Genomic DNA, 25,596 nt, shown 5'->3' with positions numbered 1-25,596 from the left:
GCACAATAAATGGTTTGGGGGAGGAGAAGGAGGTCAAAAATTAAAGCAACCCCCCCCCCCCCCAAATCCCTCATTTTAAGGATGGTTCCCCCCCCACCCCTCACTCTCTGCACAATAAATGGTTTGGGGGGGAGGAGAAGGGCAAAAAATTAAAGCAACCCCCCCCAAAATCCATCATTTTTAGGGTGGGGTTTCCCCCCCCCCCCCCCCAGTCTCTGCACAATAAATGGTTTGGGGGGGAGGAGAAGGGCAAAAAAATAAAGCAACCCCCCCAAAATCCCTCATTTTTAGGGTGGGTTTTTTTTTTCCCCCATCACTCTGCACAAAAAGTGGTTGGGGGGGGGGTAGGAGAAGGGCAAAAAAATAAAGCAACCCCCCCCAAATCCATCATTTTTAGGGTGGGGTTTCCCCCCCCAGTCTCTGCACAATAAATGGTTTGGGGGAGGAGAAGGAGGTCAAAAATTAAAGCAACCCCCCCCAAATCCCTCATTTTCAGGGTGTTTCCCCCCCCCTCACTCTCTGCACAATAAATGGTTTGGGGGGGGAGGAGGAGGCCAACAAATAAAGCAACCCCCCCCCCCAAAATCCCTCATTTTCCAGGTTGATTCTGTGCAGAGTGAGAGGAAAAAGTTAGTTTGGGGGAGGAGGAGACCAAAATATAAACCAACCCCCCCCCAAATCCCTCATTTTTAGGGTGGTTTTTCCCCCACTCTCTGCACAATAAATGGTTTGGGGGGGGGAGGAGGAGGCCAACAAATAAAGCAAACCCCCCCCAAAATCCCTCATTTTTCAGGTTGATTCTGTGCAGAGGGAGAGGAAAAAGTTAGTTTGGGGGAGGAGGAGACCAAAATATAAACCAACCCCCCCCAAATCCCTCATTTTCAGGATGGTTCCCCCCCAACCCTTCACTCTCTGCACAATAAATGGTTTGGGGGAGGAGAAGGAGGTCAAAAAATAAACTAAGCCCCCCCCCAAATCCTTCATTTTTCAGGTTGATTCTGTGCAGAGTGAGGGGAAAAAGTTAGTTTGGGGGAGGAGGAAGCCAAAATATAAAGCAACCCCCCCCAAATCCCTCATTTTTAGGGTGGTTTTTCCCCTCCCTCACTCTCTGCACAATAAATGGTTTGGGGGAGGAGAAGGAGGTCAAAAAATAAACTAAGCCCCCCCCAAATCCCTCATTTTTCAGGGTGGTTTTTCCCCCCCCCTTCACTCTGCACAAAGTTGGTTTGGGGGAGCAGGAGGAGAGCAAAAACTAAAGCAAAATCCCCCCCCCCCCAGCTCCCTCATTTCCCAGGGGTTTCTCCCCCCACCCTGTGCAAGACAAAGGGTGATGCACCCAGGGCACAGAGCCACCACCCCCACCCCTCCCAGAGCCTCGGGGGGGAGCCTGTCTGAGGTAGGTACCAGGTATGTGGGTAGGAAGGCATCAGGTGGGTGGGGAGGTGCCAGGTGAGTGGCACTTGGGTGGGTAGGTGGGTGGCAAGGGGGCAGGGAGGTGCTAGGTGTCAGGAGGGTAGGAAGGGACCAGGTGTGTGAGTGCCTAGGGAGGTGCCAAAGAGGTGGGTGAGCAGGAAGGTGCCCAGGTGCCAGGCAGGTAAGTGCCAGGTTAGTGGGTAGGTAGATGCTATGGGGGTGGGTAGGTGCCAGGTTAGTGGGTAGGCAGATGCTATGGGGGTGGGTAGGTGCCAGGCAGGTAAGTGCCAGGTTAGTGGGTAGGCAGATGCTATGGGAGTGGGTAGGTGCCAGGCAGGTAAGTGCCAGGTTAGTGGGTAGGCAGATGCTATGGGGGTGGGTAGGTGCCAGGTGAGTGGCTCTTGGGTGAGTAGATGGGTGCCAAAGGGGCAAGTAGGCGCCAAGAGGGTGAGTATATGTCAGGTGTCAGACAAGTGGGTGCTAGGTGAGTGGCAGTTGGGTGGGTAGGTAGGTGCCAGGTGAGGAGGCAGGTTGGTGCCAGATGGGTGGGTGGAAAGATGCCTGGTGGGGAGGAAGGTGTGTGGGTGCCAAGTGAGTGGGAGGTAGGTAGGTGCCAGGAGGGTAGGAAGTTAGGACTCAGCTGGGTTGGGGAGTAGGTGCCATGGGTATGAGTGGATAGGTAGGTGCCAGGAGGGTGGGAAGGTAGAGACTAAGAGGGTGGGTAGGCAGGAGTCAGTTGGATGGGTGCATAAGGTGTCAGCTGGGTGGGCAGACAGGCAGGTGCCAGCTGAATGGGCATCAGGTAGACGAGCAGACAGGCAGGTGTCAGGTGGGTGCCAGCTGGATGGGCATCAGGTAGATGAGCAGACAGGTAGGTGCCAGGTGGATGCCAGCTGGGTGGGCAGACAGGTAGGTGAGCAGGCAGGCAGGGGGCCAGATGGGTGCCAGCTGGATGGGCAGTCAGGTAGGTGCCAGGCGAGTGGGCATCAGGTAGATGAGCAGGCAGATGGGTGCCAGGTGGATGCCAGCTGGGTGGGCAGGCAGGTAGGTGCCAGCTGGGTGGGCATCAGGTAGATGAGCAGACAGGCAGGTGCCAGGTGGATGCCAACCAAATGGGCAGACAGGTAGGTGCCAGCTGGGTGGGCATCAGGTAGAGGAGCAGACAGGCAGGTGCCAGGTGGGTGCCAGCCAGATGGGCAGACAGATAGGTGCCAGGCGGGTGGGCATCAGGTGGATGAGCAGGCAGATGGGTGCCAGGTGGGTGCCAACCAGATGGGCACAGGTAGGTGTCAGCTGGGTGGGCATCAGGTAGACGAGCAGACAGGCAGGTGCCAGGTGGGTGCCAGCCAGATGAGCACAGGTAGGTACCAGCTGGGTGGGCATCAGGTAGACGAGCAGACAGGCAGGTGCCAGGTGGGTGCCAACTAGATGGGCACAGGTAGGTGCCAGCTGGGTGGGCATCAGGTAGATGAGCAGACAGGCAGGTGCCAGGTGGGTGCCAGCCAGATGGGCAGACAGGTAGGTGCCAGGCGGGTGGGCACCAGGTGGATGAGCAGGCAGATGGGTGCCAGGCAGGTGGGCATCAGGTGGATGAGCATAGAGGCGGGTGCCAGGCGGGGTGCCCGCGGGCAGCTACAGCATGAGGGGCACCTGCCAGATGAGCAGGGTGCTGTCGGCATCGCCGCCCCTCCGCGGCGCCTCGGCGTTGAAGTTGCGGTAGCCGCGGCCCCCCGAGACGATGGCCACGGAGGAGATCTCCTTGCGGGGGGCGTCGCGGGCACAGGGTCGGCTGCGCACCCACACCTGGGGGTCGTCTGCCAGCTCGTAGATGGAGCCATCCTCCTCCGTGTGCTCCGCCGCGCCCCCCGCCGGCGCCTCCCGCACCGACAGCAGCTGCCCGGGCAGGTGGGAGGTGGAGCGCAGGCGATACTGTAACAAAATCCCTTTCTTCCTCAGTTCCCGAGGCTGGGGAGCATCCAGATCCGGGGGCTTCTCTTCCTCGCCCTCCTCTTCCTCCTCCTGGTCGCCCTTCAGCACGTCAGGTGCCAGGGTGCTCAGCGCCACCGCCAGGAACTCCACGGGGCCGCCGTGCCCGTTGAGGGACACCATCCCCTTCCCTGCCGAAAGGAAACGCACAGCAGCTGTGCTACCGACAGCCCAGAGCTCAGGCAGTGCCCCGCAGCAGAGAGGGGACCCAAACGCACAGCAGCTGTGCTACCGACAGCCCAGAGCTCAGGCAGTGCCCCGCAGCAGAGAGGGGACCCAAACGCACAGCAGCTGTGCTACCGACAGCCCAGAGCTCAGGCTGTGCCCCGCAGCAGAGAGGGGACCCAAACGCACAGCAGCTGTGCTACCGACAGCCCAGAGCTCAGGCTGTGCCCCGCAGCAGAGAGGGGACCCAAACGCACAGCAGCTGTGCTACCGACAGCCCAGAGCTCAGGCTGTGCCCCGCAGCAGAGAGGGGACCCAAACGCACAGCAGTTGTGCTACCAACAGCCCAGAGCTCAGGCTGTGCCCCGCATCAGGCAGGGGACCCAAACGCACAGCAGTTGTGCTATGAACAAGCCCAGAGCTCAGGCTAAGTCCCGCAGCAGAGAGGGGACCCAAACGCACAGCAGTTGTGCTATGAGCAAGCCCAGAGCTCAGGCTGTGCCCCGCAGCAGAGAGGGGACCCAAACGCACAGCAGTTGTGCTATGAGCAAGCTCAGAGCTCAGGCTAAGTCCCGCAGCAGGCAGGGGACCCAAACGCACAGCAGTTGTGCTATGAACAAGCTCAGAGCTCAGGCTGTGCCCTGCAGCAAGGGACCCAAACGCACAGCAGTTGTGCTATGAACAAGCTCAGAGCTCAGGCTGTGCCCCGCAGCAGAGAGGGGACCCAAACGCACAGCAGTTGTGCTATGAACAAGCTCAGAGCTCAGGCTGTGCCCCGCAGCAGAGAGGGGACCCAAACGCACAGCAGTTGTGCTATGAACAAGCTCAGAGCTCAGGCTGTGCCCCGCAGCAGAGAGGGGACCCAAACGCACAGCAGTTGTGCTATGAGCAAGCTCAGAGCTCAGGCTAAGTCCCGCAGCAGGCAGGGGACCCAAACGCACAGCAGTTGTGCTATGAACAAGCTCAGAGCTCAGGCTGTGCCCTGCAGCAAGGGACCCAAACGCACAGCAGTTGTGCTATGAACAAGCTCAGAGCTCAGGCTGTGCCCCGCAGCAGAGAGGGGACCCAAACGCACAGCAGTTGTGCTATGAACAAGCTCAGAGCTCAGGCTGTGCCCCGCAGCAGAGAGGGGACCCAAACGCACAGCAGTTGTGCTATGAACAAGCTCAGAGCTCAGGCTGTGCCCCGCAGCAGAGAGGGGACCCAAACGCACAGCAGTTGTGCTATGAACAAGCCCAGAGCTCAGGCTGTGCCCCGCAGCAGAGAGGGGACCCAAACGCACAGCAGTTGTGCTATGAGCAAGCTCAGAGCTCAGGCTGTGCCCCGCAGCAGGCAGGGGACCCAAACGCACAGCAGTTGTGCTATGAACAAGCTCAGAGCTCAGGCTGTGCCCCGCAGCAGGCAGGGGACCCAAACGCACAGCAGTTGTGCTATGAACAAGCTCAGAGCTCAGGCTGTGCCCCGCAGCAGGCAGGGGACCCAAACGCACAGCAGTTGTGCTATGAGCAAGCCCAGAGCTCAGGCTGTGCCCCGCAGCAGAGAGGGGACCCAAACGCACAGCAGCTGTGCTATGAACAGCCCAGAGTTGAGGCTGTGCCCCGCAGCAGGCAGGGGAAAGGTCCTGCCCCTGCCGAGGAACAACCTCCTGCTGGGTCCCAGCCTCCTGGGTCCCAACCTCCTGCTCCAGGACAGGCAAAGGGGAACCTCAGTTCCACAGAGGCCACCTTGAGAGGGTAGATGGGCAAGAAGATGCCCAGGAGCCAGCAATGTGCCCTCATGGCCAAGAAGGCCAAAGGTGTCCTGGGGGGGCATGAAGAAGAGTGCAGGCAGCAGGTCAAGGGAGGTTCTCCTGCTTCTCTGCTCAGCCCTAGGGAGGCCACATCTGAAGGACTGCATGGAGTGCTGAGCTCCCTGGTACAAGAGGGGCAGGGAGCTGCTGGAGAGAGTCCAGCACAGGCAACAGAGCTGCTGAGGGGTCTGGAGCAGCTCTGACAGGAGCAAAGGCTGAGAGCCTGCAGAAGAGCAGCCCCAGAGGGCAGCTGAGCAATGCTCAGCAAGAGCTGAAGGAGCTGGGAGGGACAAGAGGCTGGGGCCAGACTCCTGTCAGTGGTTGCCAGGGCAGGACATGGGGCAAATGGGCACAAACTGAAACCCAGGAGGTCCCACCTGAACAGGAGGAGAAACATCCTTGGTGTGAGGGTGCTGGAGGCCTGGAGCAGGCTGCCCAGAGAGGTTGTGGAGTCTCCTTGTATGGAGAGCTTCCAACCCCCCCTGGCCATTGTGCTCCTGGGCAGGCTGCTGTGGGTGCCCTGCTTTAGCAGGGGGGTTGGGCTGGATGACCTCCAGAGGTCCCTACCCACCCCACTCTGCTGGGGTTCTGTGATAGGAAGGGGGTTTGGTGCTCACCAGTGATTTTGGGGATACCCTCCAAACGGGGCACAGGCAGCAGCACGATGATGCCCTGATCAGTGCCCACCCAGAGTGACCCCTGGCAGATGAGCAGGCTGGTGACACGGACGTGTTTCTGACCTGAAAGAGAAGGGTGGAAGAGGTGAGTGAGGTCTGCCCTGGAATACTACAGCCAATTTTGGATTCCCTGATTCAAGAGAGACAGGGAACCACTGGAAAGAGTCCAGCAGAGCCTGCAAAAGGATGATGAAGGCACTGAGGAGGAAGAGGCTGAGGGACCTGAGGCTGTTCAGACTGGAGAAGAGAAGGCTGAGAGGAAATCTCATTAATGGCTATGAGGGGTGGGTGTCAAGAAGGTGCCAGGTCCAGTGATAGGACAAGCAACAATGGATACAAGCTGGAATCCAGGAGGTTCCACACAGACTCCACCACCTCCCTGGGCAGCCCATTCCAATGCCAATCACTCTCTCTGACAACTTCCTAACAACATCCAGCCTAAACCTGCCCTGCTACAGCTTCAGGCTGTGTCCCCTTCTTCTCTTGCTGGCTGCCTGGCAGCAGAGCCCAACCCCACCTGGCTACAGCCTCCCTGCAGGCAGCTGCAGGCAGAGAGCCTCCTCTGCTGCAGGCTGCACCCCCCCAGCTCCCTCAGCCTCTCCTCCAGGCTCCTTGCTACCTTTCAAAAGGGCTACAAACTCCAGCAGCCCTCCAAAGCCAACCAGGACCTCAATGCAAAGATCTTTTATGCCAAGAAGAAAGCAGCTCCAAATATAAATAAATAAAAAAGAGTAGGTAGCAAAAAGAGAGGAGAAGGAAGGGAGGGGAGGAAGGGAGGAAGAGAGGAGTGAGACTTCTAATGGCAGATGAATATTTTATCAGCAGGACTTGGCACAGCAGCGGCGGTGGCAGAGAGCTCCATCTGTGGAGATGCAACTTGGGTTTCTCCAGGAGGACTTTATTAATGACCTGTCAAAGTTAAAAAGGATGAAGGAGCACAAGTTCAAAAATGCATTAAATACCCAGAGCTCACTCAGCACCAGCAAGGAAGGGAAGTGAGAAATAATTTAACATGCCCTGAAAAGGGAATAAGTGACTTACAGCGGGAGCGTGGCTGGGACTAATTACACAGTTATGTCACTTGGAAGCTGGAACAAGGTGGGAGCCAATCCAGCATGCCCAGAGGGAGAGAAGCATGGAATGCCAGCTTGGAAGGCACCTCAAGGATCAGCTGGTTCAACCTTTATAGGGTGATGGAAAAGCTGGAGGATAGGATGCTGGGGGCAGATGTGGCTGGGTTGGAGGGCAGAAGGGCTCTGCAGCAGGACCTTGACCGCCTGGACAGATGGGCAGAGTCCAAGGGGATGGCTTCAATAGCTCCAAGTGCAGGGTGCTGCACTTTGGCCACAACAACCCCATGCAGAGATACAGGCTGGGGTGGGAGTGGCTGAGAGCAGCCAGACAGAGAGGGATCTGGGGGTGCTGATTGATACCTGCCTGAACATGAGCCAGCAGTGTGCCCAGGTGGCCAAGAGAGCCAGTGGCATCCTGGCCTGCATCAGGAATTGTGTGGCCAGCAGGAGCAGGGAGGTCATTCTGCCCCTGTACTCTGCACTGGTTAGACCTCACCTTGAGTGCTGTGTTCAGTTCTGGGCCCCCCAGTTTAGGAGGGATATTGAGATGCTTGAGCGTGTCCAGAGAAGGGCAACGAGGCTGGTGAGAGGCCTTGAGCACAGCCCTACGAGGAGAGGCTGAGGGAGCTGGGATTGGTTAGCCTGGAGAAGAGGAGGCTCAGGGGAGACCTCATTGCTGTCTACAACTACCTGAGGGGTGGTTGTGGCCAGGAGGAGGTTGCTCTCTTCTCTCAGGTGGCCAGCACCAGAACAAGAGGACACAGCCTCAGGCTGTGCCAGGGGAGATTTAGGCTGGAGGTGAGGAGAAAGTTCTTCCCTGAGAGAGTCATTGGACACTGGAATGGGCTGCCCGGGGAGGTGGTGGAGTCGCCGTCCCTGGAGCTGTTCAAGGCAGGACTGGACGTGGCACTTGGTGCCATGGTCTGGCCTTGAGCTCTGTGCTAAAGGGTTGGACTTGATGAGCTGTGAGGTCTCTTCCAACCTCGGTGATACTGTGAGAAGAGAAAGCTCCAGGGGGAACTTGATGCTGCCTGACAGTGCCTGAAGGGATCCTGCAGGAAGGCTGCAGAGGGACTTGTGCTGAGGGTGGCTGGAGACAGGACAGGAGGGAATGGTTTGGAGCTGAGGGAGAGCAGGGTTAGATGGAGCTCTTCAGTATGAGGGTGGGCAGACTCTGGAATGGGTTGCCCAGAGTGGTTGTGGATGGCTCCTCCATGGAGGTGTTCAAGGGCAGGTTGAATGAGACCCTGAGCACCCAAGTGAGGTTGAGAGGTGTCCCTGCCCATGGCAGGGGGGTTGGAAATGGATGATCTTTGAGGTCTCTTCCAGTTAAGCCATTCTGGGATTCTGGAGTCATGGAGTCAGTAAGAGAATCAAGAGACAGAATGGTTTATGTTGGAAGGGACCTTAAAGATCCAGTTCCAAGCCCCTGCCATGGGCAGGGACACCTCCCACCAGCCCAGGTTGCTTAAGGCCTCATCCAACCTGGCCTTGAACACCTCCAGGGAAGGGACATCCACAACCTCCCTGGGCAACCTGTTCCTGTGTCTCCTCACCCTGATGAGGTGCACAGATACATAATGCCCAGAAGTGCAAAACCAGGCTGCAAGGATGGGATGCACAGATGCAGACACGGGGAGGCAGCTGGATGCAAGCATGGGATGCACAGATGCAGACACGGGGAGGCAGCTGGATGCAAGGATGGGATGCACAGATGCAGACACAGGCAGGCAGCTGGATGCAAGGATGGGATGCACAGATGCAGACACGGGGAGGCAGCTGGATGCAAGGATGGGATGCACAGATGCAGACACGGGGAGGCAGCTGGATGCAAGGATGGGATGCACAGATGCAGACACGGGGAGGCAGCTGGATGCAAGCATGGGATGCACAGATGCAGACACAGGGAGGCAGCTGGATGCAAGCATGGGATGCACAGATGCAGACACAGGGAGGCAGCTGAATGCAAGCATGGGATGCACAGATGCAGACACGGGGAGGCAGCTGGATGCAAGGATGGGATGCACAGATGCAGACACGGGGAGGCAGCTGGATGCAAGGATGGGATGCACAGATGCAGACACGGGGAGGCAGCTGGATGCAAGCATGGGATGCACAGATGCAGACACGGGGAGGCAGCTGGATGCAAGGATGGGATGCACAGATGCAGACACGGGGAGGCAGCTGGATGCAAGGATGGGATGCACAGATGCAGACACGGGGAGGCAGCTGGATGCAAGGATGGGATGCACAGATGCAGACACGGGGAGACAGCTGGATGCAAGGATGCATGCACAGGGCACAGGTCTGGTCACTGAATGAACCAGGTTGGAAGAGACCTCTAGGATCATAGAGTCCAACCTAGCACCTAACCCTTCTCATTAACCAGACCATGGCACTGAGTGCCTCATTCACCCTCCTTTTAAGCACCTCCAGGGATGGTGACTTCACCACCTCCCTGGGCAGCCCATTCCAATGCCAATCTCTTCTTCCTTATGTCCAGCCTATACCTGCCCTGGCACAGCTTCAGCCTGGGGCCCCTTCTTCTGTCCCTGGCTGCCTGGCAGCAGAGCCCAACCTCACCTGGCTACAGCCTCCCTGCAGGCAGCTGCAGGCAGCAATGAGCTCTGCCCTGAGCCTCCTCTGCTGCAGGCTGCACCCCCCCCAGCTCCCTCAGCCTCTCCTCACAGGGCTCTACTCCAGGCCCCTCCCCAGCCTTGCTGCCCTTCTCTCAACACCTTCCAGCACCTCAGCATCTCTCTTGCATTGAGGAGTCCAGAACTGGACACAGCACTCAAGGTGTGGCCTGAGCAGTGCTGAGCACAGGACTGTATGCATGGGGACAAAGATGGGTGGAAGGATGAAGAGCAGAGGTGTGAAGATGTGCCACATGGATGCAGCCACAAAGAGAAGGGCAAGAATGAGGTCTAAGGACACTCCTGAGTGCAAGAGATGGGGTGGAAAGACAGGTGGACAGACAAGGTGCATGGATGCCACCAGTTCTGTCTCTGCAAGTCATAGAATGGTTTAGGTTGGAAGTGACCTCAAAGCTCAACCAGTTCCAACCCTCTGCCATAGGCAGGGACACCTCCCACTAGAACAGGTCACTCAAGGCCTCATCCAACCTGATCCTGAACATCTCCAGGGAGGTTGTGGAGCACAGAAGCACCCAATGTGATCTTTGATCACATTGGGTGCTTCTGTGCTCCACAACCTCCCTGGGCAACCTGTGCCAGGGTCTCACCACCCTCCCAACCTGTGCCAGTGTCTCACCATCCTCAACCTCTGCCAGTCTCTCACCACCCTCCCAACCTGTGCCAGTGCCTCACCACCCTCCCCTTTCCTACCATCTAGTTTGAATCTCCCCTCTGCCAGTTTAAACCCATAAGGAGAAGCTCCCTCAGAGGTCCAAGCTCAAAGCTTCACATCACTGATCAGCTCAGCTCCTCACCCAGCTTCTCTGCAAACCAGCAAGGAGGCCACAAAGCAAAGCCAACAAGCTGGGGGGACCCTCAACTTGTGCCTTCCACTGAAGAGCCAGGGGGAATAAAGGGGGAAGCTCACCTGGGAGGACAAAAGTGGTCCTGGTGGCAATGTTGATCTCCTGCAGATGCTCCAGCGTCTCGGTGTGGAAGAGGCGGATGGAGGAGCCTGAGGAAAAGGCCATCCAGACCCCACTGCCTGCCTTGATCATGTGTGTGACACTTGCCTCCCTGTCAGGGTGGGCCTCAAAGGTTTGCTGCCAAGAGAGGAATGCCAAGAAGGAAATCCAAGGGTTGTTTCTCTCTGTAATTCCTAGAACGGCAGAGGCTGGAAGGGATCACCAAAGCTCATCTGGTCCAGCCCCCCCTGCCAGAGCAGCATCACCCAGAGCAGATCACACAGGAACACATCCCAGTGGGGCTGGAGTACCTCCAGAGAGGGAGGCTCCACAACTCCCCAGGGCAGCCTGTTCCAGTGCTCTGGGACCCTCAAAAGAAAAACAACTCTTCCTCAGGTTCACATGGAACCTCCTATGCCTCAGCTTCCACTGCTGGCCCTTGTCCTGGCACTGGGCATCACCCAGCAGAGCTGGCTCCAGCCTCCTGGCACTCACCTTTCCCTATTTAAACCATTGCTGAGGTCACCTCTCAGTCTTCTCTCCCAGCAGCACAGCTCAGCTCCCTCAGGCTCTCCTCCTAGCAGAGCTGTTCCATTCCCTTCAGCATCTTTGTGGCTCTTTGCTGGACTCTCTCCAGCAGTTCCATGTCCCTCCTGAACTGAGGGGCCCAGAACTGGACACAGTAACCCACCTGTGACCTCACCAGGGCAGAGGGGCAGGAGAATCTCTCTCAACCTACTAACCACAGCCCTTCTAATCCACCCCAGAATGGCACTGGCCACCAAAGATCACATTGGGTGCTTCTGTGCTCCACAACCTCCCTAGGCAACCTGTGCCAGTGTCTCACCACCCTCAACCTCTGCCAGTCTCTCACCACCCTCCCTGCAAAGAATCCTTTCCTAACACCCAGTTTCCATCTCTCCTCTGCCACTTTTAAACCCATTTCTTCTCATCCTGTCACTACCAGACCTTGTCACTGCTCCCTCCCCAGTCCCCCTGTAGGTTCCTCTCAGATCCTGCAAGGCCACTCCAAGGTCCCCTCCAAGCCTTCTCTTCTCCAGGCTGCATAGCTCCAACTCTTCTTCTTCTTCCTTAGATCAGAGCAACCTGATCTACTTGGAGATGTCCCTGCTGGCTGCAGTGGGGTTGAACAAGATGATCTTTGAGAGTCCCTTCCTAACCTGGTGCATTCTGTAACTCACTCTGACTGAAAGCCACAGAGATGTGGTGCTGAGAGGATATGGTTTAGCCACCAGACCTGGTAGAGTTCCATCATGGCTGGGTTCAAGGACCTTAAAGGTCTTCTCCAGCCAAAATGCTTCTATCATTCTGGTTGCAGTGCTCCTGCTCACTGCAGGGAGGTTGGACAAGACCTTTGATGCCTTCCTCATCTCAGAGCCCCTCTGAGACTGCATTCTGAGGTCCTCCCAATCCCTTTCCCCATCTCTAATCCCCTCTCAGACTGCATTTTGAGGTCCTCCCCATTCCTTTCCCATCTAATCCCCTCTCAGACTGCATTTTGAGGTCCTCCCAATCCCTTTCCCCACCTCAGAGCCCCTCTGAGACTTCAGACCTGGTAGAGTTACATCATGGTTGGGTTCAAGGACCTTAAAGTTCTTCTCCACCCAAAATGCTTCTATGATTGTAGTTGCAGCTGTCCCTGCTCACTACAGGATGATCTTTGAGAGTCCCTTCCTAACCTGGTGCCTTCTGGAACTCACTCTGACTGAAAGCCACAGAGATGTGGTGCTGAGAGGATATGGTTTAGCCACCAGACCTGGTAGAGTTCCATCATGGCTGGGTTCAAGGACCTTAAAGGTCTTCTCCAGCCAAAATGCTTCTATCATTCTGGTTCAGTGCTCCTGCTCACTGCAGGGAGGTTGGTCAAGACCTTTGATGCCTTCCTCAGTTCAGAGCCCCTCTGAGACTGCATTCTGAGGTCCTCCAAATCCCTTTCCCCATCTCTAATCCCCTCTCAGACTGCATTCTGAGGTCCTCCCAATCCCTTTCCCCATCTCTAATCCCCTCTCAGACTGCATTCTGAGGTCCTCCCAATCCCTTTCCCCATCTCTAATCCCCTCTCAGACTGCATTTTGAGGTCCTCCCCATCCCCTTCCCCACCTCAGAGCCCATCTGAGACTGCAGACCTGATAGAGTTCCATCATGGTTGGATTCAAGGACCTTAAAGGCCTTCTCCACCCAAAATGATTCTATCATTCTGGTTGCAGTGCTCCTGCTCACTGCAGGGAGGTTGGTCAAGACCTTTGACCCTTTCCTCAGCTCAGAGCTCCTCTGAGACTGCATTTTGAGGTCCTCCCCATCCCTTTCCCCATCTCTAAGCCTCTGAGGCTGCATTTTGAGGTCCTTCATATCCCCTTCCCCACCTCAGTGCCCCTCTGAGACTGTATTTTGAGGTCCTCCCCATCCCTTTCCCCACCTCAGAGCCCCTCTGAGACTTCAGACCTGGTAGAGTTACATCATGGTTGGGTTCAAGGACCTTAAAGTTCTTCTCCACCCAAAATGCTTCTATGATTGTAGTTGCAGCTGTCCCTGCTCACTACAGGATGATCTTTGAGAGTCCCTTCCTAACCTGGTGCCTTCTGGAACTCACTCTGACTGAAAGCCACAGAGATGTGGTGCTGAGAGGATATGGTTTAGCCACCAGACCTGGTAGAGTTCCATCATGGCTGGGTTCAAGGACCTTAAAGGTCTTCTCCAGCCAAAATGCTTCTATCATTCTGGTTGTAGTGCTCCTGCTCACTGCAGGGAGGTTGGTCAAGACCTTTGATGCCTTCCTCAGCTCAGAGCCCCTCTCAGACTGCATTCTGAGGTCCTCCCAATCCCTTTCCCCATCTCTAATCCCCTCTCAGACTGCATTTTGAGGTCCTCCCAATCCCTTTCCCCATCTCTAATCCCCTCTCAGACTGCATTTTGAGGTCCTCCCCATCCCTTTCCCCATCTCTAATCCCCTCTCAGACTGCATTTTGAGGTCCTCCCCATCCACTTCCCCACCTCAGAGCCCATCTGAGACTGCAGACCTGATAGAGTTCCATCATGGTTGGATTCAAGGACCTTAAAGGTCTTCTCCAGCCAAAATGATTCTATCATTCTGGTTGGAGTGCTCCTGCACTCAATGCAGGGAGGTTGGTCAAGACCTTTGATGCCTTCCTCAGCTCAGAGCCCCTCTCAGACTGCATTTTGAGGTCCTCCCAATCCCTTTCCCCATCTCTAATCCCCTCTCAGACTGCATTTTGAGGTCCTCCCAATCCTTTTCCCCATCTCTAATCCCCTCTCAGACTGCATTTTGAGGTCCTCCCAATCCCTTTCCCCATCTCTAATCCCCTCTCAGACTGCATTCTGAGGTCCTCCCAATCCCTTTCCCCATCTCTAGTCCCCTCTCAGACTGCATTTTGAGGTCCTCCCCATCCCCTTCCCCACCTCAGAGCCCATCTGAGACTGCAGACCTGATAGAGTTCCAACATGGTTGGATTCAAGGACCTTAAAGGCCTTCTGCAGCCAAAATGATTCCATCATTCTGGTTGGAGTGCTCCTGCTCAATGCAGGGAGGTTGGTCAAGACCTTTGACCCTTTCCTCAGCTCAGAGCTCCTCTGAGACTGCATTGTGAGGTCCTCCCAATCCCCTTCCCCATCTCTAAGCCACTGAGGCTGCATTTTGAGGTCCTTCATATCCCCTTCCCCACCTCAGTGCCCCTCTGAGACTGTATTTTGAGGTCCTCCCCATCCCTTTCCCCACCTCAGAGCCCCTCTGAGACTTCAGACCTGGTAGAGTTACATCATGGTTGGGTTCAAGGACCTTAAAGTTCTTCTCCACCCAAAATGCTTCTATGATTGTAGTTGCAGCTGTCCCTGCTCACTACAGGATGATCTTTGAGAGTCCCTTCCTAACCTGGTGCATTCTGGAACTCACTCTGACTGAAAGCCACAGAGATGTGGTGCTGATATGGTTTAGCCACCAGACCTGATAGAGTTCCATCATGGCTGGGTTCAAGGACCTTAAAGGTCTTCTCCAGCCAAAATGCTTCTATCATTCTGGTTGCAGTGCTCCTGCTCACTGCAGGGAGGTTGGACAAGACCTTTGATGCCTTCCTCAGCTCAGAGCCTCTCTGAGACTGCATTTTGAGGTCCTCCCCATCCCCTTCCCACTTTAGAGCTCCTCTGAGACTGCATTTTGAGGTCCTCCCTACCCCTTTCCCCATCTCTAAGCCTCTGAGGCTGCATTGTGAGGTCCTCCCCATCCCTTTCCCCACCTCAGTGCCCCCCTGAAACTGCATTTTGAGGTCCTCCCCATCCCATTCCCCACCTCAGAGCCCCTCTGAGACTGCAGACCTGATGGAGTCTGGATCCTGAATCCTTGGCTTCAAGGACCTTAGAGGTCTTCTCCAGCCAAAATGCTTCTATCATTCTGGTTGCAGTGCTCCTGCTCACTGCAGGGAGGTTGGTCAAGACCTTTGATCCCTTCCTCAGCTCAGAGCCCTCTCTTACTGTTTCCTCCTTGCAGCCCAGGGTGGGGGAAATGTTGATGAATGCAAGAGGGGCTTGATCTGGGGGCAGAAAGTTGAGGAGTGGTTCTGGTGAGAGGTTTAGACCACAACAAAAGGTTTCCTTGGAGGGTTGCTTTGTTTGGGGGCTGTGGGAAGGGCCCAGAGTTTGGCTGCACAAAGATTTGGAGCTTTGGGCTTCTAAATAAACTCACTTTTTGGTGCACTGGAGCAAGCTTTGAGCACCTCCAAAGCTCAGCTGTGCAGAAGCTTTCTTAGAGTAGAGGAGGATCATAAAATGGTTTAGGTTGGAAGGGATCTCAGAGCTCAGCCAGTTCCAACCCCCCTGTGCCATGGGCAGGGACATCTCTCACTAGAATAGGCTGCTCAAGATCTCATCCAAGCTGGCCTTGAGCATCTCCAGGGAGGTTGTAGAGCACAGAAGCACCCAATGTGATCTTTGATCTTTGATCACATTGGGTGCTTCTGTGCTCCACAACCTCCCTGGGCAACCTGTGCCAGGGTCTCACCACCCTCAACCTGTGCCAGTGTCTCACCACCCTCACTCTGACTGGCACAACACAAAGCATCTTCCTTTGGACCAAAAACAAACCCCAGCCCTGCCTATAGCTATCCCAAACTAAAACCTCCCATTAGCATGGAAGGATTAAATCCCTGCAGGAGAAACCTGCACACAGAGACTTCACCTTCACTTCTCCTACAGCTTTCAAACTTCATCTGGCCTGAAGTTTTCCTTTCTAGAAGGAAAAAGGAGCAGTTGGTGCTCATCCCAGGAGGGACCAACACACAGCATCCACCTAAGAGTCTTGCCCCAATCAAAGGTGAACAAAAAACTTGCAGCTGACCTCCACTTTGTGCCTCACCACAGGTGGGGGACTTAGAAACTTATGGGTTAGGTTGGAAGAGACCTCAAGGATCAGCCAGTTCCAACCCCCTGCCATAGGCAGGGACACCTCCCACTAGAACAGGTCACTCAAGGCCTCATCCAGCCTGGTCCTGAACATCTCTTCACATCCTGTGGAGCACAGAATTACATTGGGTGATTCTGTGCTCCACAACCTCCCTGGGTAACCTGCGCCACTGTCTCACCATCCTCACTGCAAAGAGCTCCCCCAACCTCCTCCTTCCTCCACCAGCCCCTCAACATCCTCCTTCCCCCACCAGCCCCCCAAATCCCTTCCTCCACCAGCCCCTCAACATCCTCCTTCCCCCACCACCCCACAAAGTCCCTTCTCCACCAGCCCCCCAACACCCTCCTTTCCCCACCTTCTTTCTTCTACCAGCCCCTCAACATCCTCCTTTTCCCACCATCCTCCTTCCTCCACCAGCCCCTCAACATCCTCCTTTTCCCACCATCCTCCTTCCTCCACCAGCCCCTCAACATTCTCCTTTTCCCACCATCCTCCTTCCTCCACCAGCCCCTCAACATCCTCCTCTTTCCACCATCTTCTGTCCTCCACCAGCCCCCCGACATCCTCCTTCCTCCACCAGCCCCTCAACATCCTCCTTCTCCCACTATCCTCCTCTCCCCACCAGCTTCTCAACACCCTCTTTTCCCCACCAGCCCCCAAAATCCCTTCTCCACCAGCCCCTCAAATCACTTCCTCCACCTGTCCCTCAACATCCTCCTTCCCCCACCAGCCTCTCAACACCCTCCTTTCCCCAACACCCTCCTTCCTCCACCAGTCCCTCAACATCCTCCTTTTCCCAACACCCTCCTTCCTCCACCAGCCTCTCAACATCCTCCTTCTCCCACCATCCTCCTCTCCCCACCAGCTCCCCAACACCCTCTTTTCCCCACCAGCCCCCAAAATCCCTTCTCCACCAGCCCCTCAATTCACTTCCTCCACCTGTCCCTCAAGATCCTCCTTCCTCCACCAGCCCCTCAACATCCTCCTTTCCCCATCAGCTCCCAAAATCCCTTCTCCACCAGCCCCTCAACATCTTCCTTTTCCCACCACCCTCCTTCCTCCACCAGCCCCTCAACATCCTCCTTTCCCCACCAGCCCCCAAAATCTCTTCTCCACCTGTCCCTCAAGATCCTCCTTCCTCCACCAGCCCCTCAACATCCTCCTTTCCCCATCAGCTCCCAAAATCCCTTCTCCACCAGCCCCTCAACACTCTCCTTTCCCCACCAGCCCCTCAACACCCTCCTTCCCCCACCATCCTCCTCTCCCCACCAGCCCCTCACCATCCTCCTTCCCCCACCATCCTCCTCTCCCCACCAGCCCCCCCCAACACCCTCCTCCCTCCAGCTCCCCTTTTCATGGCTGGATTATTTGGGGGTCTCTTTTTTGGTGTGCTTCCCCATCACTTTTCTCCTTGTAAGGATTCCCAGCTGGCTGCTGTCATCAATAAAAGTGGAGCTGGCAGAAGGATTCCAGGTCCCTGCTGCATTATGCATGGGCAGCAGTGTGGGGCTGGATTTATGACAGCTAATCCATGCAAACTAAGTTTGAGCACTAAATGTGGAGATTAAAGGTGGGAGAAAGGAGGAGGTTGAAGGTTTGGAGAGGGCTTGAGGTATTTTTTTTTTAAAGCAAAAAGCAACTATTCAGCATTCTCTGGGTAAGGAGCTGCAAGGAGACATCTCAGCAGCATCCTCCTGCAACTTGGTAGAGGGAAGGGAGCTGAAAGCCAGGGGAAGAGGCTAAAAGCAGGGAGGAGAGGTTGGGATGCTGAACTGTGGAGTTGTTTAGGGTGGGAAAGAGCTGAGCTCACTCAGTTCAAGCAGCTAAAAGCAGGGAGAAAAGGTTGGGATGCTGAACTGTGGAGTTGTTTGGGGTGGGAAAGAGCTGAGCTCACTCAGTTCAAGCAGCAGAGAGAAAAGGTTGGGATGTTGAACTGTGGAGTTGTTTGGGGTGGGAAAGAGCTGAGCTCACCAGCAAAAAGCAGGGAGAAAAGGTTGGGATGCTGAACTATGGAGTTGTTTAGGGTGGGAAAGAGCTGAGCTCACCCAGTTCAAGCAGCTAAAAGCAGGGAGAAAAGGTTAGGATGCTGAAACATGGAATTGTTTGGGGTGGAAAGAGCTGAGCTCACTCAGTTAAAGAAGATAAAGGCAGGGAGAAAAGGTTGGGATGTTGAATTGTGTTGTTTGGGGTAGGAAAGAGCTGAGCTCACTCAGTTAAAGAAGATAAAAGCAGGGAGAAAAGGTTGGGATGTTGAATTGTATTGTTTGGGGTAGGAAAGAGCTGAGCTCACCCAGTCCAAGCAGCTAAAAGCAGGGAGAAAAGGTTGGGATGTTGAACTGTGGAGTTGTTTGGAGAGGGAAAGAGCTGAGCTCACCAGCAAAAAGCAGGGAGAAAAGGTTGGGATGCTGAACTGTGGAGTTGTTTAGGGTGGGAAAGAGCTGAGCTCACTCAGTTAAAGAAGATAAAAGCAGGGAGAAAAGGTTGGGATGCTGAACTATGGAGTTGTTTAGGGTGGAAAGAGCTGAGCTCACCAGCAAAAAGCAGGGAGAAAAGGTTGGGCTGTTGAACTGTGTTGTTTGGGGTAGGAAAGAGCTGAGCTCACCCAGGCCAAGCAGCTAAAAGCAGGGAGAAAAGGTTGGGATGTTGAACCATGGAATTGTTTGGACTGGGAAAGAGCTGAGCTCCCCCAGTTCAACCACTCTCTTATCACTCCCAAGGCTGGGGCTAAACCATGGCCCTCAGAACCACATCTTAAAAGGCTTCTGAAGCACCTCCAGGTCAGGGGGATTCAATCCTAGCTCCCTGGGCAGCCTGTTCCAGTCTTTGAGAACCCTTTCAGTGAACAACTCTCTGCTAATGTCCAACTTTAACCTCCCCTGGCACAATTTCAGGCCATTTCTCCTCATCCTAGCAGTTGTTCCTCAGGTGATCAGACCCATTCCCACCTCTCTCTAACCTCCTTTCAGGGACTGCATAGAGCCAGAAGGATCTCCCCTCAGCCTCCTTTTCTCCAGCCTCAACACCCTCACAGCTGCTCCTCACCAGACCTCTTCTCCAGCTTCTTTGCTTTCTCTGGACCTGCTCCAGCCCCTCAATGTCCTTCCTGAAATGAGGAGCCCAAAACTGAAGCCAGGACTCAAGGTGTGGCCTCACCAGTGCCCAGTACAGGAGGACAATCCCTGCCCTGGGTGCTGCTGGCCACACTCTTGCTGATCCAGGCCAGGCACACAGCTGCCAACTGCCCATCACACCCAGGTCTTTACCCACACATGCAACCTTTGGGGCTCAAACCATCCTGCCCCCCACAAAGCCACCATCACATCCCCCCAACAGATACAGCAAGATGCCAAGGTGATGGTCCCTACCTGGGTGTGGAGGCTGGTGGCATCAAGGACAGTGACCTGGTTGGCACAGCTGGCCCAGAGGGTCTCATCCAGCGTCAGCAGAGCTCGCACAGGACCAGGACCCACAGTCAGGCAGGTGGGCTGCTGAGCTGGGTCCCACAACCCCCCTGGAACCAGAAGGATGGCTCAGCAAAACCAAAAAGCAGCTTTAGATGCAGCTGAAAACACCTGCTAGGGTCAGCTGCAACCCTTTTTGCATCCCCAGCATCACCTCAGATGCTTCCAAGCATCTTAATGCCACAACCATTAAGTCCCAGCCCCTCTCCAAAACCCTTTCCCCTCCTGCAAACACCTTTTAACCAGGCAAAAAAAGAACCCAGACCACCTGCCCCAGTGGGGAAGCCTAAAAGTTGCCTTTTCATTTGCTTGGATTAAAAGAGCACTTTATTTGTGGTGAATGTTAGCCTTTGTTGGGATCCATTTCCCTTTCTCTGCTCCAAGCATCTTTGTGAGGAGCATCCAACCTAAATTCAGATGAATCCTGCACCAGCAGTGGGCTGCAGCAGCTTCAATAGCTCATTTCTCTCTCTTTTTTTACCTCCTTTCCAACTATTTCTTAAACACAAAACCCTAAAATCCATAGGCTAAAACAGAGCCCTTTGGGCTCTCAGACCTCTGCTCCCATCCTCAGCCAACTGCTTTGCAGCAAATCCTCCTTTTGCCATTAAAAATGAGGGGGGGGAGGGAGGGAGGATGGAAAGAAGGAGCTATTTTAGGAAGGCTTTTTCCTAACCCAAAAAAAGATGGAGCTAAGATCAAATCCTCCCCCACCCCCCTCCAAAAACCCTGCAGCTTGCTGCCTTTGGAAAGAGAGATGGAATTAAAGCTGCTGCGTTAATGAGCTGGGCTGGGGGCTCTGAGGTGGGGAAGGGGATGGGGAGGAGCTCAAAATGCAGTCTCAGAGGGGCTCTGAGGTGGGGAGAACCTCAAAATGCAGTCTCAGAGGGATCTGAAATGGGGAAGGGACAGGGAGGACTTCAAAATGCAGTCCAGAGGGATCTGAAATGGGGTAGAGACAGGGAAGACCTCAAAATGCAGTCTCAGAAGGATCTGAGGTGGGAAATGGGATGGAGAGGACCTCAAAATGCAGTCTCAGAGGGGCTCTCAGGTGGGGAGGACCTCAAAATGCAGTCCAGAGGGATCTGAAATGGGGAAGGGACAGGGAGGACCTCAAAATGCAGTCTCAGAGAGGGTCTGAGGTGGGGAGGACCTCAAAGTGCAGTCTCAGAGAGGCTCTGAGGTGGGGAGGACCTCAAAGTGCAGTCTCAGAGGGGCTCTGAGGTGGGGAGGACCTCAAAGTGCAGTCTCAGAGGGGCTCTGAGGTGGGGAAGGGATGGGGAGGACCTCAAAATGCAGTCTCAGAGAGGGTCTGAGGTGGGGAGGACCTCCAAGTGCAGTCTCAGAGTGATCTGAAATGGGGAAGGGATGGGGAGGACCTCAAAATGCAGTCTCAGAGGGGCTCTGGGGTGGGGAGGACCTCAAAGTGCAGTCTCAGAGGGGCTCTGAGGTGGGGAAGGGATGGGGAGGACCTCAAAATGCAGTCTCAGAGAGGGTCTGAGGTGGGGAGGACCTCAAAGTGCAGTCTCAGAGTGATCTGAAATGGGGAAGGGATGGGGAGGACCTCAAAATGCAGTCCAGAGGGATCTGAGGTGGGGAAGGGGATGGGGAGGACCTCAAAATGCAGTCTCAGAAGGATCTGAAGTGGGAAATGGGATGGAGAGGACCTCAAAATGCAGTCTTAGAAGGATCTGAGGTGGGGAAGGGGATGGGGAGGACCTCAAAATGCAGTCCAGAGGGATCTGAGGTGGGGAAGGGGATGGGGAGGACCTCAAAATGCAGTCTCAAAGAGATCTGAAACGGGGAAGGGGATGTGGAAAACCTCAGAATGCAGTCTCAGAGGGGCTCTGAGGTGGGGAAGGGATGGGGAGGACCTCACAATGCAGTCTCAGAGAGGCTCTGAAATGAGGAAGGGATGGGAAGGACCTCAAAATGCAGTCTCAGAGAGGGTCTGAGGTGCGGAGGACCTCCAAGTGCAGTCTCAGAGTGATATGAAATGGGGAAGGGATGGGGAGGACCTCAAAATGCAGTCCAGAGGGATCTGAAATGGGGAAGGGATGAGGAGGACCTCAAAATGCAGTCTCAGAATGATCTAAAATGGGGAAGGGATGGGGAGGACCTCCAAATGCAGTCTCAGAGAGGCTCTGAGGTGGGAAGGACCTCAAAATGCAGTCTCAGAGGGATCTGAAATGAGGAAGGGATGGGAAGGACCTCAAAATGCAGTCTCAGAGAGGGTCTGAGGTGGGGAGGACCTCAAAATGCAGTCTCAGAGGGGCTCTGAGGTGGGGAAGAGGATGGAGTGAACCTCAAAATGCAATTTCAGGGGCGCCCCGAGGTGGGGATGTGGAGAACCTCAAAGTGCAATTTCAGGGGCTCGGGGTTGAGCTGGATGCTGCTCACTGAGGGTCAGAGCAGAGGAAGGGTTTGGCCCAAATGTAGGCCAGCACAAATTGTTATCTGAGGCTCTTTCCTACCCTCTAGTGCTGAAGCCAAGGTACTGTTGTTAACAGCCCAAGTGAAGCAAGCTAAGAATCACAGAATCAGTCAGGGTTGGAAGGGAGCACAAGGAGCAGGCAGTGCCAAGCCCTGCCATGCCCAGGGACACCCTACCCTAGAGCAGGCTGCACACAGCCTCAGCCAGCCTGGCCTCAAACACCTCCAGCCATGGGGCCTCAACCCCCTCCCTGGGCAGCCCATTCCAGCCTCTCACCACTCTCCTGCTCAACAACTTCCTCCTCACCTCCAGCCTCACTCTCCCCACCTCCAGCTTTGCTCCATTCCCCCCACTCCTGCCACTCCCTCACAACCTCAGAAGTCCCTCCCCAGCTTTTTTGTAGCCCCCTTCAGATCCTGGCAGGCCACAAGAAGGTCCCCTGGGAGCCTCCTCTGCTCCAACCTGCACAGCCCCAACTCTTTCAGGCTGTGCTCACAGCAGAGCTGCTCCAAGAAGCACCAAATCCCTTTGGTTGGAGAAGCCCTTTCAGACTGAGTCCAACCATGGCTGGACCATGGCCCTCAGCATCACATCCCTGACTCTTAGAATCAACCACAGAATACAGCAGGTTAGGAAGGGACCTTCAAAGGTCTTGTCCAACCTCCCTGCAGTGAGCAGGAGCACTACAACCAGAATCAGAGAATCATTTTGGATGGAGAAGACCTCTAAGATCCTTGAATCCAACCATGATGGAATTTTACCAGGTCTGAAGTCTCAGAGGAGCTCTGAGGTGGGGAAGGGGATGGGGAGGACCTCAAAATGCAGCCTCAGAGGAGCTCTGAGGTGGGGAAGGGGAGGACCTCAAAATGCAGCCTCAGAGGGGCTCTGAGGTGGGGAAGGGGATAGGGTGGACCTCAAAATGCAGCCTCAGAGGAGCTCTGAGGTGGGGAAGGGGATGGGGAGGACCTCATAATGCAGTCTCAGAGGAGAACTGAGGTGGGGAAGGGGATGGGGTGGACCTTAAAATGCAGCCTCAGAGGGGCTCTGAGGTGAAGGGGATGTGGACAACCTCAAAATGTGATTTGAGGGGGGCTCTGAGATAGGGAAAGGGATGTGGAGGACCTCAAAATGTAGCATCAGGGAGGCCCTGAGGTGAAGGGGAAAGGGATAGAGAGGACCTCAAAATGCAGTCTCAGAGGAGCTCTGAGGTGGGGAAAGGGATGTGGAGGACCTCAAAATGTGATTTCAGGGGGGCTCTGAGATGGGGAAAGGGATGGGGAGGACCTCAAAATGCAGTCTCAGAGGAGCTCTGAGGTGAAGGGGATGAGGAGTACCTCACAATGCACTCTTAGAGGAGCTCTGAGATGGAGAAGGAGATAGGGAGGACCTCAAAATGCAGTCTCAGAGGGGTTCTGAGCTGAGGAAGGGGTCCAAGGTCTCCCTGCAGTGAGCAGGAGCACTACAACCAGAATCACAGAATCATTTTAGCTGGAGAAGACCTTTAAGGTCCTTGAACCCAGCCATGATGGAACTCTACCAGGTCTGGTGGCTAAACCATATCCTCTCAGCACCACATCTCTGTGGCTTTCAGTTAGAGTGAGGGTGGTGAGAGACTGGCAGAGGTTGAGGGTAGTGAGACACTGGCACAGGTTGAAGGTGGTGAGACCCTGGCACAGGTTGCCCAGGGAGGTTGTGGAGCACAGAAGCACCCAATGTGATCAAAGATCACATTGGGTGCTTCTGTGCTCCACAACCTCCCTGGAGGTGTTCAGGACCAGGCTGGATGAGACCTTGAGCATCCTATTCTAGTGAGAGGTGTCCCTGCCCATGGCACAGGGGGGTTGGAACTGGCTGAGCTTTGAGATCCCTTCCAACCTAAACCATTTTATGATCCTCCTCTACTCTAAGAAAGCTTCTGCACAGCTGAGCTTTGGAGGTGCTCAAAGCTTACTCACTTTGGAGGTGCTCAAAGCTTGCTCCAGTGCACCAAAAAGTGAGTTTATTTAGAAGCCCAAAGCTCCAAATCTTTGTGCAGCCAAACTCTGGGCCCTTCCCACAGCCCCCAAACAAAGCAACCCTCCAAGGAAACCTTTTGCTGTGGTCTCAACCTCTCACCAGAACCACTCCTCAACTTTCTGCCCCCAGATCAAACCCCTCTTGCATTCATCAACATTTCCCCCACCCTGGGCTGCAAGGAGGAGACAGTGAGAGGGGGGAAAAAGGGGAAGTGGAGACTTATCCCTGTTTTAGCAGCCAGCAGAGCTCCTGCACCATGGTTTTTTGAGGGTGTCCCACCTGAAAAGCCTACATGGGGACTGTCCTCACCGTTGCTCCTGGGGTAGGCAGCCACGGTCCCATCCTGCAGCCCTGCGAAGAGGTAGTCAGGGCTGTGCCTCAAGCAGAGGACAGGTTGTGTGCCTGGGCTCTTGCAGGTCAACAAGCACTGAGCCCCCATGTCCACACTGCCATAGACCACGATGCTGAGGAGAGAACACGGAGGGGAGATGCAGGAGATGAAGCTGGTCCTCGAGGTCTGGCGCCGGAGCCGAAGGGCAGCTGCAGGTGGTGGAGGCTCACCTGCCATCCCGTAACCCCAAGCAGACAGTGGGATGTGGGGATGCTGAGGGCTGTTCAGTGGTGAGGTGAGGCTCCTGGGTACCTGCCTGGTCCTCCTCACCCACCTCAGGGATGTACTCCATACACAGCACCGGGGAAGCCACCGGGAAGGACTTCACCGTCCGCGGCGCAGCGCGGTAGAGAGAGAAGATCTCCACCAGTCCCCCTGCTCCTTCCTGGCCCCCACCAACCTACAAGGAGCAGAAGATGGTTCCTACAAGGAGCAGAGGGAGTTCTGCAGCCAGCAGGCCTCCACCCTGGTGGGTTTTGCCCCAGTTTGGGGCTGCTTTGCTCACCCAGAGGTAGCCTTGAGGCAGGGAGGTGCTGACGGCGGAGAAGCCCAGCAGAGAGGACTGCACAGGGTTGTGCACTGCGGCGCCGAGCTGGGGAGAGACCAGGCACAGAGGGGTCCAGGTCACCTCCAGGTGAACCCAACAGGTCAAGGCTTATCACTACCTGTCCCAAAGTTCAGGATCCAGCCACACCTAAACTCTATTCCCAAGTTTGCAAGGTGGATTGCACCAATTTCTGCCTTGGCAACCAGCTTGGGGACCTGATCCAGCGCAGGATTGGAATCACAGAGTTGTTTTGCTTGGCAAAGACCTTTCAGGTCATCGTGGCCCTCAGCACCACATCTCCACAGCTTCTGAACCCCTCCAGGGATGGGGACACCATTGCTGCCCTGGGCAGCCTGGGCCATGCTCAGACAGCCCTCAAAGGGAAGAAATTGCTCCTCAGGTCCAACCTAAACATTCCTTGGGGCAGCTTGAGGCTGTTTCCTCTTATCCTATCACTTGTTCCTTGGGAGAAGGTTGAACCCCAGCTGGCTCCAGGGATTGAAGAGAGCCAGAAGGTCTCCCCTCAGCCTTCTTTGCTCCAAGCTCAACATTCCCCAGCTCCCTCAGCTGCTCCTCCCCAGCCCTGTTCTCCAGACCCTTCCTCAGCTTTAC

General features: G+C 55.3%; 1 protein-coding gene across 8 annotated transcripts in view; it reads right to left on the bottom strand.

The window, feature by feature from the left end:
* Positions 1-709: 709 nt before the first annotated feature.
* Positions 710-25,596, bottom strand: part of ARHGEF10L (Rho guanine nucleotide exchange factor 10 like) — a 61,731-nt gene continuing 36,844 nt past the window's right edge. For 6 of the 8 annotated variants that reach the window (XM_064171704.1, XM_064171705.1, XM_064171706.1 and 3 more), the window contains 7 exons: positions 24,943-25,029; positions 24,608-24,837; positions 24,356-24,510; positions 19,501-19,646; positions 10,668-10,842; positions 5,971-6,093; positions 710-3,530 (listed from right to left, as the gene is read on the bottom strand). In XM_064171704.1, coding sequence (XP_064027774.1) covers positions 3,046-3,530; positions 5,971-6,093; positions 10,668-10,842; positions 19,501-19,646; positions 24,356-24,510; positions 24,608-24,837; positions 24,943-25,029 — 1,401 coding nt within the window. In that variant the 3' untranslated portion in view covers positions 710-3,045. The remainder of the gene's footprint in view (positions 3,531-5,970; positions 6,094-10,667; positions 10,843-19,500; positions 19,647-24,355; positions 24,511-24,607; positions 24,838-24,942; positions 25,030-25,596) is intronic. The other 2 variants (XR_010308497.1, XM_064171708.1) reach the window with 2 other exon arrangements.

Source organism: Pogoniulus pusillus, chromosome 36 (genome assembly GCF_015220805.1).
Source record: "Pogoniulus pusillus isolate bPogPus1 chromosome 36, bPogPus1.pri, whole genome shotgun sequence".
Lineage (NCBI taxonomy): Eukaryota > Metazoa > Chordata > Aves > Piciformes > Lybiidae > Pogoniulus > Pogoniulus pusillus.
Note: the sequence above shows the minus strand (reverse complement) of the source record. Positions and strands in the feature narration are given on the sequence as shown.